Source organism: Salvelinus namaycush, chromosome 3, assembly GCF_016432855.1.
Source record: "Salvelinus namaycush isolate Seneca chromosome 3, SaNama_1.0, whole genome shotgun sequence".
Taxonomy (NCBI): domain Eukaryota; kingdom Metazoa; phylum Chordata; class Actinopteri; order Salmoniformes; family Salmonidae; genus Salvelinus; species Salvelinus namaycush.
This window is the reverse complement of record NC_052309.1, coordinates 18603927-18618678: the sequence shown is the minus strand read 5'-3', so window position 1 is coordinate 18618678 and position 14752 is coordinate 18603927. Positions and strand designations below refer to the sequence as shown.

General features: G+C 43.7%; 1 protein-coding gene across 1 annotated transcript in view; it reads left to right on the top strand.

The window, feature by feature from the left end:
• LOC120045053 (protein transport protein Sec31A-like) overlaps positions 1-14752 on the top strand; it is a 42815-nt gene that overhangs the window by 18375 nt on the left and 9688 nt on the right. Inside the window, 6 exon segments of the mRNA XM_038989889.1 lie at positions 241-414; positions 512-760; positions 1010-1108; positions 7843-7948; positions 10140-10454; positions 12741-12793. Of these exon segments, the coding sequence (XP_038845817.1) occupies positions 241-414; positions 512-760; positions 1010-1108; positions 7843-7948; positions 10140-10454; positions 12741-12793 (996 nt within the window).

Here is a 14752-nt window from a genome sequence, read left to right as displayed (position 1 = left end):
CGCTCTGCCGTCTGACAGTAGCCTCTAGCGCATTTTCTATATTTTCTGGTTAGGGTCGGGTGCAGGCCTCAGATTTTCACTTTATCACATTTAGTCAGACGGTTGCGGATGGGTTATTAGCAGTTGTGGGCGGTTACGGGTGAACAAACAGCTGACCCGCGCACCACGTGTGTATGTGTGTGTCTCAAGACATGGTGGTGTGTGTGTACATCTAACACTATATACTATGCATTTCTGCAGGACTTGGTAGAGAAGGTGGTGGTGCTCCGCAAGGCGGTAGAGCAGACCCAGGAGTCTGGTCCCTCTGCTGTGGGGCTTCTACTGGGGGAGAAGATGAGTCAGTATGCCAGCCTGCTGGCCTCCCAGGGCAGCCTCACCACTGCCATCGCATACCTGCCACAGAACACAGAGCAGGTCAATGATGCACACAATCCATTTGCCCCACAATCTGCCTTAGAATGTAATGTCCATTCTACTGATTCTAATTCTACAATATTTTCTCTACTTCCAGGTTGCGGTGCAGCAGCTGCGTGACCGTCTCAGCAGAGCTCTGGGCCAACAGGCTCTAGCTACAGCCCCGGCTCCAGTAGCCCAGGGCCAGCCCCAACCCCCAACCCCCTTCTTCGCCCCCCAGCCCACCGATGCCCAGTCCAGGAAGCTCTTCACCCCTGCCCAGCCTCCTATGGTGCCCCAGCTGCCCGCTCCAGCACCAGCCCGTGTACCCGTCGCTGCCCTCGCAACACATCAGTTTTACCAGCCGGTAAGTGACACTGACAGCAACATCACTAGTCCCTAAGTGGTTGATGATCCTCTCAGTACTAACATTGTCAGCACTTGTCTGGGTGACCTGGCTTGTGACTGCCTGCCTGGATCCCCTGTTATCCCAACTTCTGGGTCTTGTTTCTTCGTTGTGACGCCGGCGGCCGCTGACTGATGGTGTTTATGGGCTGTGGTTTCTGTTGTGGCTCCTCTGTTGTTTGGTCATCATTGCTGTGTGTGTGTTCTCCAGGTGAGGTCTGCCTCTACAGTGACCTCCTGGAGTAACCAAACTCCCACAGCTTTCCCCAGTGTCCCTCCTTCTCTAGGCCCTGCCACCACAGAGCCCAAGGTACACACACACACTAGCTCTCACTATGGCTGTGACCATACACATCTGTACCACACTAGCAACTTTGCGTAACCTTTTTTGGCTTGTGTTCAGTTTGCCACAATCTTGGCGAACTCTAAACTCTAATTCTAACAGAGACGTAAACGCACAAATGTTGTTCAAATATTTGCCTTGCTTTGCTAGCTGCCATAGTTATTAGTGCCAGTGGCTTTCCTCCCTAACTCTTTTTCCTGGATGTTTATATGTCTCTTTGATATCTTTGATGTTTTCTCTGGTTGACTAGTCCCATATTGGATGAAAATGAATTGATTGATTACATTGATTCAACTGGGATTAATACTGATATGAAACCAATAAATTGATTTCCAGTGGTATTATTACTGAGGGGCTTTTTCTAGACTGGTTCCAGTATGGGATCAATACGTTACTACTCTCTTCTGTTTCAAGCGCTCCTCTTGCTATTGTGGTACAACTAGACTTAGCACAAATACCATGCACAGCCATGTACCCCTGACCTCTCACCCCTGACCCCCTACCCTCACCATGGACATGCCAGCTAATGCTCACTGAGCTCCACTTAATTGCTAGCGTTCCTCCCTTAGGTGCTGCATTAGTCTGCATGTCCCCTGCTCTACACCCCGACCTTATTAAGGTCACTGACTGACCCCAACACCACCACTACTTCAAAAATGCCCCCCTAGTCTCTCTCTCTACCAGACCCTGTACCTCCACAGTCACAGCCCCCCCCCCAGCTGGTCACTTATTGTAGCTGCAGTAGTATGCATGTCACCCTGTTGATACCCCAACCCACCCTGGATACATGTGTGGTTTGTCATGTCAGTTTGGTGCACCTGATACAGTTGAAGTCAGAAGTTTACATACACCTTAGCAAAATACATTTAAACTCCGTTTTTCACAATTCCTGACATTTAATTCCAGTAAAAATTCCCTGTTTTAGGTCAGTTAGGATCACCACTTTATTTTAAGAATGTGAAATGTCAGAATAATAGATTTAATCTTTTATTTCTTTCATCACATTCCCAGTGGGTCAGAAGTTTACATACACTCAATTAGTATTTGGTAGCATTGCCTTTAAATTGTTGAACTTGGGTCAAACGCTTCAGGTAGCCTTCTACAAGCTTCCCACAATAAGTTTAGTGAATTTTGGCCCATTCCTCCTGACAGAGCTGGTGTAACTGAGTCAGGTTTGTAGCCCTCCTTGCTCGCACACGCTTTTTCAGTTCTGCCCACAAATGTTCTATTGGATTGAGGTCAGGGCTTTGTGATGGCCATTAAAATACCTTGACTTTGTTGTCCTTAAGTCATTTTTCCACAACTTTGGAAGTATGCTTGGGGTCATTGTCCATTTGGAAGACCCATTTACGACAAAGCTTTAACTTCCTGACTGATGTCTTGAGATGTTGCTTCAATATATCCACATCATTTTCCATCCTCATAATGCCATCTATTTTGTGAAGTGCACCAGTCCCTCCTGCAGCAAAGCACCCCCACAACATGATGCTGCCACCCCCGGGCTTCATGTTGGGATGGTGTTCTTCGGCTTGCAAGCCTCCCTCCTTTTTCCACCAAACATAACGATGGTCATTATAGCCAAACTGTTCTTTTTTTTTTCTTTTTTTATCAGACCAGAGGACATTTCTCCAAAAAGTACGATCTTTGTCCCCATGTGGAGTTGCAAACTGTAGTGTGGCTTTTTTATGGCGGTTTTGGAGCAGTGGCTTCTTCCTTGCTGAGCGGCCTTTCAGGTTATGTCGATATAGGACTCGTTTTACTGTGGATATAGATACGTTTGTGCCTGTTTCCTCCAGCATCTTCACAAGGTCCTTCGCTGTTGTTCTGGGATTGATTTGCACTTTTCGCACCAAAGTACGTTCATCTCTAGGAGACAGAACGCGTCTCCTTCCTGAGCGGTATGATGGCTGCGTGGTCCCATGGTGTTTATACTTGTGTACTATTGTTTGTACAGATGAACGTGGTACCTTCACACGTTTGGAAATTGCTCCCAATGATGAACCAGACTTGTGGAGGTCTACAATTTTTGGCTGATTTCTTTTGATTTTGCCATGATGTCAAGCAAAGAGGCAATGAGTTTGAAGGTAGGCCTTGAAATACATCCACAGGTACACCTCCAATTGACTCAGGCTAATTGACATAATTTATCAGAAGCTTCTAAAGCCATGACATCCTTTTCTAGAATTTTCCAAGCTGTTTAAAGGCACAGTGTATAGTGTATGTAAACTTCTGACTGAGCTCTCTTGTATGACACTATTTTGTATGTCTATCTAGTTGTCTTGAAGGGAAACTTCGGGATTTTGCCAATGAAGCCCTTTATCTACTTCACCATAGTCATATTGGGCTCCTGAGTGGCGCAGCGGTCTAAGGCACTGCATCTCAGTGAAAGAGGTGTCACTACAGTCCCTAGTTCGAATCCAGGCTGTATCACATCCGGCTGTGATTGGGAGTCCCACAGGGCGGCGCATAATTGGCCCAGCATCGCCCGGGTTTGGCCGGTGTAGGCCGTCATTGTAAATAAGAATTTGTTCATAACTGACTTGCCTAGTCAAATAAAGGTAAAAATGTTTAAAAATAATAATTCTATATTATTCTATAATTCTATATTATTATATATGTGTGTTAGAGGTTGTTCCCAGATTTTCCCAAATCTGTGTAGACTGGAGGGATCACTAGTGATCACCATTCCTGTGAACGGGTTTGGTAACATATGATTATCTTAATTAAGGATGTTACAGGGAGTTTATAGAGGGAGTTTATGTAAGATTGCTTTGTAAATACATTAAAGAGAATGCAGCGCTCTTCTTACAGACAGAGAGATCCATCCCACATTTTATACAGACTACAATGATGAGTTCTAAAATTGTCCCCTGTGATAAAACGTATTGCTGAATGGTCGACTGTGTCCAAGGGTTTTAAAACCGAGGTTGCCGCATGCATGTAAACACTATCACCAAAATCCAATACAGGGAGAAGCGTTGTTTGAACAGTCTTTCTCCTATTTTTAATACTAAGGCATGATTTATTTCGATATTAAAAAAACTATCTTGGATCTTAGCTTCTTAGTCAGAATTTTTATATGCGTTACGAAGGACAACTTGTCATCAATCCAGACACCCAGGTACTTATATTGTGAAACAAGTTAAATTAGGGCTCCATTTATAGCGCAAAGGCCTCATTGCCAAAATCCCAAAGTATCCCTTTAAAGGTCAATTCCACCACTTTCAACTTCATATTCATCATCTCCAGCACCATACCTGTGTCTACATATGTGACATATCAGCATGTTTCTATGATCTGTGGTTGAAAAGATTTGATTTTTTAAATTTAAATATGCGAAGTAAAAAACGGTATTGTCTTGCTCGACATGTCACCGCGAATCTGTGTTTGAAAATATATATTTTAACTTTTGTTGTCATTGGGTATAACTTTTTAACTTTATATATTTTTTTACTACAATATGTAGAAACGTGCAGTTTTCACACATGTATACTCTGGTATGTTGCTGGAGGTAATGAATATGAGGTTGAAAAGTGGTGGAATTGCCCTTTAAGACAGAGGAGAGTGAACGTCTCAAATTGGGATTACGTAAGGATTCACTGATATGCATCGGTCCATGATTCAGAGGCCAATGCAACCGATCCAAATGAAGCATAAGTCCTTCAGAAACCCGATTCAACCGTTACGAAACAATTCCTCATATTTTGTGACGACTACGTCCTCTCCTTCAGTGTCGAACTAAGCATGTAATTATGTTGACAGTCATTGATCTACAAGTCAAGGCATGTTGAGCAACCCCAGGCAATATCAGTAGCCTAGTCAAACTGATCACACATTCCTGATCTGGCACATCTGCGTGTCCTCTTCAGCATTCAAATATTTGTAAAATGGCTTGCACAATATTAGGCTTTATTAGTTGAGTGACAACCAATGTTACTTGTTAGGTTATTTTTTATCAAATGAGTTGTTGAAAATAGTATTTTAAGCTACCACTCTCATCTGGCTGTAGGTAGGCTACATGCTGATATAGGCTTACATTAGATTTTATTTCAGTATTTTTGCTTGAATCAATGGTCATTTTTAGATATACAGAGTAAAGTTGATAATTTCATAACGAGGAGAGCAAGCTTTTGCGAGGCACACTGCATGGTCGAAGCGGGAGAAGAAGAGAAGCTCACTCCAGCAGGGTTGCTAGGTCTAGTAAAAATCCCTTAACCAATGACCTTTCTAAACCCTCCCTAAAGGCCTGAACTAGCCCAGGATTTGTTTTGCAGCAAGAGAGGAGTTCCCACATTTATACAATAAACCCTTTTCCCATAATGTTATCGACGTAACCTGTAACAATGTTAGAAGCAAAATTTGTTTATTATCAAAATAATTGTTCTTGCGAGCTGTGACTTAAAGGAATTTTAATATGTTGCAAGAGAGAACATAATTCACCCTTATAAAACTTCCAAATAATTTTCCATCAATGGATGTCGATTTAACTCGTTTGACTGCTTAAGTAATAAGGCACAAGGGGTATGGTATATGGCCAATAAGCTAAGGGCTGTTCTTATGCATGATGCAATGTGGAGTGCCTGTATACAGCCGTTAGCTGTGATATATTGGCCATATACCACAAACTCCCGGGGTGCCTTATTGCTATTATTAACAGGTTACCAACATAATTAGAACAGTAAAAAGTTTTTTTTTTGTCATACCTGTGGTATAAAGACGTTTTTCAGTGATTTGCCGACATTATTTCTTGATGGGCATCAGTTCGAGCATGTTAATATGTTTTATGGAAAAAAAATAGGTGTCTCCATAATGACAATCTAAATAGCCTACCTACAACCGGTAAAAAGTCATGACGTGCGCGCATGCTGCTCTGTCTCCTCTCTCACTCATGTGACTCAGCCAATAGGGGACTAAGCTGCCTGCTGCAGTGATCTCAACACACACACACACACCTGCAACAGTTTTCAAAGTAGCCTAATCTAACTGATAGTGGGGTGGTAGAAGCCCAGTTTCCCTTATGGCTCAGGTCAGGTGCCTACAGTGCATACACCATAGACATACACTACATGACCAATAGTATGTGGACACCTGCTTGTCAAACATCTTATTCCAAAATCATTGGCATTAATATGGAGTTGGTCCCCCCTTTGCTGCTATAACAGCCTCCACTCCTCTGGGAAGGCTTTCCACTAGATGTTGGAACATTGCTGCGTGGACTTGCTTCCATTCAGCCACGAGCATTAGTGAGGACGAGCACTGACGTTGGGCGATTAGGTCTGGCTCGCAGTCGGCGTTCCAGTTCATCCCAAAGGTGTTCGATGGGGTTGAGGTCAGGGCTCTGTGCAGGCCAGTCAAGTTCTTCCACACTGATCTCGACAAACCATTTCTGTATGGACCTCGCTTTGTGCATGGGGGCATTGTCATGCTGAAACAGGAAAAGGCCTTCCCCAAACTGTTGTCACAAAGTTGGAATCGCAGAATCATCTAGAATGCGTAGCGTTAAGATTTCCCTTCACTGGCACTAAGGGGTCTAGCCCGAACCATGAAAAACAGCCCCAGAACATAATTCCTCCACCAAACTTTACAGTTGGCACTATGCATTCGGACCACTCTCCTGGCATCCGCCAAACCCATATTTGTCCGTCGGACTGCCAGATGGTGAAGCATGATTCATCACTCCAAAGAACACGTTTCTACTGCTCCAGAGTCCAATGGCCGCGAGCTTCACACCACTCCAGCCAACGCTTGGCATCTCACATGGTGATCTTAGGCTTGTGTGCGGCTGCCCGGCCATGGACACCCATTTCATGAAGCTCCCGACAAACAGTTATTGTGCTGATGTTGCTTCCAGAGACAGTTTGGAACTCGGTAGTGAGTGTTGCAACCAAGGACAGACAATTTGTATGCGCTAAGTGCTTCAGCACTCGGCGGTCCCGTTCTGTGAGCTTGTGTGGCCAACCACTTCGAGGCTGAGCCGTTGTTGCTCCTAGACGTTTCCACTTCACAATAACAGCACTTACAGTTCACTGGGTCAGCTCTAGCGGAGCAGAAATTTGACGAACTGATTTGTTTGAAAGATGGCATTCTATGACGGTGCCACGTTCTCTTCAGTAAGTCCATTCTACTGCCAGTGTTTGTCTAAGGAGATTGCATGGCTTTGCTCGATTTTATACACTTGTCAGCAACTGATGTGGCTGAAATAACAGAATCCACTCATTTGAAGGGGTGTCTACATACCTTTGTGTATATATAGTGAATATACACACACACACACACCATAGACAGACATACATAATTCAAACACACACACGAACACAGAAGTCAGCTCAGACAGATCCAGCTCAGAGGTTCAGCTCATGAGCTCCATCAGCAGCATTTTTAATTTAAATGTAAAATGGATGTGTTTAAGCAACAACTGTTAGTGCATCAAACCAAATCTTATCGATTAGTTCCTCTAATGAAATTGAATCGCACCGAAACGTTTCAAACTTAAACAAATCGTTCTTGTATCTTATCGGAGACCATCTATCTAGATACGTATCGAATTATCTTGAAAGGGAAAGATGCACATCCCCACTATTCCCTTTATGATGCACTTTATAGGCCAATAATAGTGTACTTTAGGGCAGAGGCTGCCATTTGGAATGTAGCCCCCGAGTCTGTGATGTCATCTCCTGTGTCTGTTCTGTCTATCATTTCAGGCTGAGCCGACACCCCCCATGTATGGGACGCCTCCCCCTGGGTCAGCTGCCCCCCCAGCCTCCTCGGCCGCCGCATACCCCCCCATGTTCTCACATCAGTACCAGTGTAAGTGTCTCAAACATCACAACCACTTCCAGGTGATAGGTGCTCTCTTCTTCGTGTAGAAGGAAAATGGCACACTGAACACCTATAAGTTTGTATGCTGCCACCAACACATTTGGAGTATACATTTAATAGGCTCGAGCTAATCGTGGCCTGGCACATACAGGCGCTAGCCTTGGGTATTCTAAATACAATTAGTCTGACTTGGAATACAGTTGGAGACACTATCTTCAATGCCCTGTTTTCTAAATTTAAACCAAGCATTTTCTGTTGAATGTTTGCTTTCCTAGTGTTCTCTCTTTGGAATGTTCTTTGCTAATCAGCCTTGAGCCTTTCTTTAGCGATTTATCTAAACCTGAAATATCACCCTAAATTAAAATGAGAACGTTTGGCTGTTAACTATCACTATGCACGATGTTCCATTCTGAATGACACATTTTTCATGCCTGATAGTCTCTCTCTATAAAATTCTACATACAGTCATGGCCAAAAAAAAATCTTCCAGAAAACGGTTGAAATTCAAACACATTTTGGTATCCACATACGTATGTCTTTGTTTTGCAATTGAACAAAACAAAAAAATCGGAATAATTTACTAAATCTTAGGTTATTCCACAAAGAAATCCTAAAATGGTCCCGACAATATTATTGGCACCTTCTAGAAGTAATTAGAAATAATTTGATTTCCAAGCAGGTGATTCTCTTTTACTTTGGAATTGAACCCACCTGTGGTGAGTTGCTTGTGCCTGCAATATAAAAATCAACTAGTTTGAATAGAGAAAAGGACTCATTCTCCTGTTTTGTGTCACTGTGTGTACCTCAATGAGCATGGAGAAAAGAAAGAAAACCAGAGAATAATCTGATAATTATCTGAGGTCAGACACAAGATTGTATCCAAGCATGGACAATCTGAAGGCTCCATCTCCAGAGACCTTGATGTTCCTGTTTCCACCGTACGTAATGGTATCAAGATGTTTAAGGCCCATACCACTGTAGCCAACCTCACTGGGTGTGGCCACAAGAGAGAACTTGATGGAAGATTACAGCGAAGGATTGTTCGAATGGTGGAGAAAACATCTCGACAACTGCCACACGGATTCAAGCTGACCTGCAGACACAAGGTATGACAGTTCAACTCGCACCATCCGTCACCAACTCAATGAAAAGGGGTTATATGGTAGGAGTCCCAGTCCCACTGCTGAGAGAGAGACATAAGAAAGACTGACTGCAATTTGCCAAAACACACCTGAACATGCCAAAATCCTTCTGGGAGAATGTCCTGTGGACAGATGAGACCAAATCAGAGCTTTTTGGTAAAGCACACCATCTCTATGTTTACAGAAAACAAAATGTAAGCCTTCCCTGAAGGCAAACATGGAGAAGGTTCAGTGATGTTTTGGTTTTCTGCCTCTGGCACTGGGTACCTTGAACGTGTGCATGGCATCATGAATCAGGAGAATACCAAGGCATTGGAGCGCAATGTCGGACCCAGTGTCAGAAAGCTGGGTCTCCGTTGAAGGTCATGGGTCTTCCAGCAGGAGAATGACTCCAAACACACTTCAAAAAGCACCAATGAATGGTTCAAGATAAAATGCTGGACTGTTCTGAAGTGGCCAGCAATGAGTCCAGATGTAAATCCCATTGAAAACTTGTGGAGAGATCTGAAAACCACAGTTGGGAGAAGACACCCTTCAAATCTGGGAGAACTGGAGCTGTTTGCACAAGAGGAGTGGACCAAACTGCCAGTACAGAGGTGCAGGAAGGCTGTGCTACCAAATATTAATTTAGTCAATGCCATCTGTTTATTTTTTAGATTTAAATGGATATATTAAGTTCTGAATCAAAATCAAAGGTTCTGTAATATTGACAGTGAAATAAAGAATTGTGGAGACCAAATACTTAGGTCAATTTCAACTTATTTTTGGGGGAAATTGTGAGTTACCTGAAAAAGGTGCAAGGGTGCCAATATATCTTTGGCAACAACTGTACTTTTGAACTAATTTGAAGCATTTTTCTGTAATGTTACCATATATTGTAATTATTAACAGAGAAAAATGCTTCCATTTCACATTTCCTGAACTGCTAGAAATTAGAATGCATGTTACTTTTGTTAAAGACCCACAGTGAGCACTGTTAAAGTCTTTAATGTAACTCTGTGACTAATGCATGCTGTTCTCTCTCCTGTGAACCCCAGCCTTCCCTCCCGCCAGCCAGTACAACCCTGGCACTGGTGGCCCAGCTATCTATTCACCTCTTCAGTACTCTGCTCCTCCTCCTCCCTTCTCACCTCAAGCCCCAGCTCCAGGGTTCATGCCCCAGTACACTCAACAACCCCTCTACCAGCCTCCTACCATGGGCCAGCCTCTGTCTTCCGCTCCTCCTTCTCATCCTCATTTCTCTCCTACTTCCTCCTTCTCTCCTCCACTGTCCTCTGGAGCGTTTTTCCAACATGGCGGGCCGGGGTCGCCTGCCTCGTACATGCTGCCTCCTCCACCAACCGGATCGTCAGGTACGCAGCCTGATCGTGGCTCTGCCCCTCTCGCCATCCACCAATCATCTACAACATGCCAGTACTCAGAGGTGTCACTGGATCTGTTCCAACGTCACAATAGCCCTTTAGAAAAAAACGATGTATTGGACCTGTATTCTAAAGTGCTATGCTAGTGTGGATATTGGAACAAAGCCATATTTCAGTTTAAATGGCCAACCAAATGTCATGTATAGGGTTAGAGACCACCATAGGAAGCTAGGACTCCATATGGAACTGGTCTTAAAATTGAGTAAGTGACAGACAGCTGCGTAGACAGTGTCCAAATATAAGGCCATAGGGAGGCAGGAGTCAGTGTGTGTGCTATCTATCTGCTTAGTGAGCACAGTGCAGACAGCCTTCAGACAGTCAACAGCTGCTGTTGTTCCAAGCCTCTCTCACACCTCTATCCCTGGGTGGGGAAAGCTGAGGAAGCGTTTGTCAACTGACACACTGTTACTCCTCTGAAATATGGCTGATACTTATTAACATGGCCCTGTCTGGCCTTCTGGGGTAACCGAAGTGTGCGATGTTATTAGCATTAGCATCTTGTTAAAGGAAATGGGACTTTATTAGGTGTAAACATTTACAGGTACAGTAACAACAACACATTTGTGGGAAGTGTGGCAGGTAGCCTAGCAGTTAAGAGCGTTGGTCCAGTAACCGAAAGGTCACTGATTCGAATCCCGAGGTGAAAGATCTGTCGATGTGCCCTTGAGCAAGGCACTTAACCCTAAATGCTCATGTAAGTCACTCTGGATAAGAGTGTCTGCTAAATGACTAATTTAAATGTTGAGTGTACTATTAGTAGTTCCCTAGCTATCATTGTCATTATCATATTCCTGTTCTCTCACGTGCCCTGTTGGTTCTGGGAAATGTTGTAGAGTGTATTTGTTTCATTCACAGAAGGATATAATCCAGACAGTACCTGTTTCATGGAAGGTGAATTTAAATAGACAGCTCTGCTCTGCTACCTTATATAATTACTGCCCGGAAATGTCTGCCACCGGGCCTGACCAGATCATACTAATCAATGTAATCAAAACCGTCAAAAGCGCTTGCCAATATTCCTCATGACCAACACCATGTTAGTTGCATTTCCACTTCTGTTTTATAGATTCATATTTAATCAAAGAACCAAATTCTATTTTTTTTTTAACCAGCTGATTTTAACGGGAGCTATCACATAATCCGGTCTGTCACCGACCGGAAGTACCCAGGACAATAATCATAACTGCCATGATGCTGTTGATCAAGAGGTTAACATGGGTATGAGTGTCAGTTGGTCGGCCCCGATGTGTGGTGGTCTGGGCAGGAGCGCAAGTAGCAATGATTGGGTTGGTGATATATTTGAGTCCATTTTGGATGGCTCAGAGCTTTGCTTGGCTGTCTAGGGCAGGCAATATCCTGATGAAAATGACAGGTAGGAGGATCATGATTATTACATTTAGGGGTAAGCCCAGGCTACACTGGTGAAATACTAATACATTTAGCCTAAATTAAAACTGTTTTGGTAATTTACTGAAATGTAAATAAAATTAGCCATAGAGACCAGCCGCCGTTGCTTGTTGTCTTGCACTATGAGATATATCGCTTGCTTCAACTTTGGTGATTAGTACGTTTTTTTTTTTTACCTCCCGCTTTGGGCTGAATGTGTCAATGTGTATTTCATATATGCATAATCTATGAGCAGAATTACTGTTTTACCTCAGCCACGAAATCCCTAGTTTGAAAGTGACTGTTCCTTGGAACCTGCGGCGGCATTTTCGCTACATTTATCCCCACATGGGCCAGCCCTCTAGCAATTCGAGTTTAAGCCAATGAGATTCAGCCCCTCACCATTTGAGTGACAGCTAGCAAGACGCACACACAGCAGAGAGGGAGAGCGCAATGACATGGTGCACATATTCTGGGACCACTTTTGGTTCGTGAGCGCTACATTCAGAACTACTGCCAAAAAGTGTACAGAATTACCAGATAATCTATTTAAGTAATTTTAAAATAAGCAATCAAAGCAACGATAATATTTTTGCCTATCCATGCTACCAAGAAATCGTTATATGAAATATTCAATATCCCTCTCTTCATACCCGCTTATGAAAAACAGCTCTTACTAGTCCCGTTCTCTATGCCCGAATCATTCCAGTGTTGTGCTGTGAGTAGCCTGGGTGCCAGTCTAACTGTGGTTGTCTCTTGCCAAGCTAGAGAAAGTGGCACCCAGTAGTGAGGAGATGAGTGAGTGATGAGTTTCTTTCTGCTTCTCCACAGGCCCTCAGAACGGCTGGAACGACCCTCCTACCCTGAGCAGAGTGCCGAAGAAGGTGAGACCTATCACACAACCACTAACACATACAGTATCATGCTGTGGTCACTGACCCTGGGTCTATAGTTCTCCAGTACACAGGAGCAGGGGATTATACATACATGCATACATACATGCATACATACATACATGCATACATACATACATACATACATACATACATACATACATACATACATACATACATACACTGAGTGTACACAACTCTTTCCATGATATAGACTATGCAGGTGAAAGCTATGATCCCTTCTTGATGTTAAATCCACTTAAATCAGTGGAGATTAATGAGGAGTGACAGGTTAAAGAAGGTTTTTAAGCCTTGAAACAATTGAGACATGGATTGTGTATGTGTGCCATTCAGAGGGTGAATAGGCAAGACAAAAGATTGAAGTGCATTTGAACTGGGTATGGTAGTAGGTGTCAGGCGTACCGGTTTTTGTCAAGAACTTCAACACATGGCCTCCCGGATGGCGCAGTGGTCTAAGGCACTGCATCGCAGTGAATTATAAGTGAAATAATCTGTCTGTAAACAATTCTTGGAAAAATTACTTGTGTCATGCACAAAGTAGATGTACCAACCGACTTGCCAAAACTATAGTTTGTAGGCCTCCCGGGTGGCGCAGTGGTCTAAGGCTCTGCATCATGTGCCACCAGAGATTCTGGATTCGAGCCCAGGCTCTGTCGCAGCCTGCCGCGACCGGTGCACAATTGTCCCAGCGTCGTCCGGGTTGGGGAGGGTTTGGCCGGCAGGGATATCCTTGTCTCATCGTGCACTAGCGACTCCTGTGTCGGGCCGGGCGCAGTGCACGCTGACCAGGTTGCCAGGTGTACGGTGTTTCCTCCGACACATTGGTGCGGCTGGCTTCCGGGTTGGTTGTGCATTGTGTCAAGAAGCAGTGCGGCTTGGTTGGGTTGTGTTTCGGAGGACGCATGGCTCTTGACCTTCGCCTCTCCCGAGTCCGTACGGGAGTTGCAGCGATGAGACAAGACTGTAACTACTACCAATTGGATACCACGAAATTGGGGATAAAAATTATTATTATTTTTTTAAATTTTTTTTAAGAACTTCAACGCTGCTGGGTTTTTCAATCTCAAAAGTTTCCTGTGTGTATCCAGAATGGTCCACCAGCCAGCTGGAAGTTCTATACAATTTAAAATATTACTTGACATTACATTTCAAAACACTTTTCACAATACATTAACACATTTCTACAATACGTACGTGTGTGTAGAGTGCGTGTCTTATGTGTATGTGTGCCTGTGTGTGTGTGTCTCTTCACAGTCCCGCTGTTCCATAAGGTGTATTTTTGTCAGTTTTTTCCCCCCGACCGGATTCTACTGATTGTATCAGTTACCTGATGTGGAATAGAGTTCCATGTAGTCATTGCTCTATGTAGTACTGTCCGCCTCCCATAGTCTGTTCTGGACTTGGGGATTGTGAAGAGACCTCTGGTGGCATGTCTTGTGGGGTATGCATAGGTGTCCGAGCTGTGTGCTAGTAGATTAAACAGACAGCTCGGAGCATTCAGCATGTCAACACTTCTTACCAAAAAAAAGTAGTGATAAAGTCAATTTCTCCTCCACTTTGAGCCATGAGAGATTGACATGCATATAATTAATGTTAGCTCTCTGTGTACATTTAAGGGCCAGCCGTGCTTCTCTGTTCTGAGCCAATTGTAATTTTCCAAGGTGTCTTTGTGGCACCTGATCACAGGTGCGACAAAACTAGAGCCTGTAGGAGCTGCCTTGTTGATAGTGTTGTTAAAAAGGCAGAGTAACGCTTTATTATGGACAGACTTCTCCCCATCTTAGCTACTGTTGTATCAACATGTTTTGACCATGACTTCGAATTCGAACCCTGTTTCGAATACAGGGTTACTCCAAGCAGTTTAGTCACCTCAACTTGCTCAATTCCATGTTATTTATTACAAGATTTAGTTGAGGTTTAGGGTTTAGT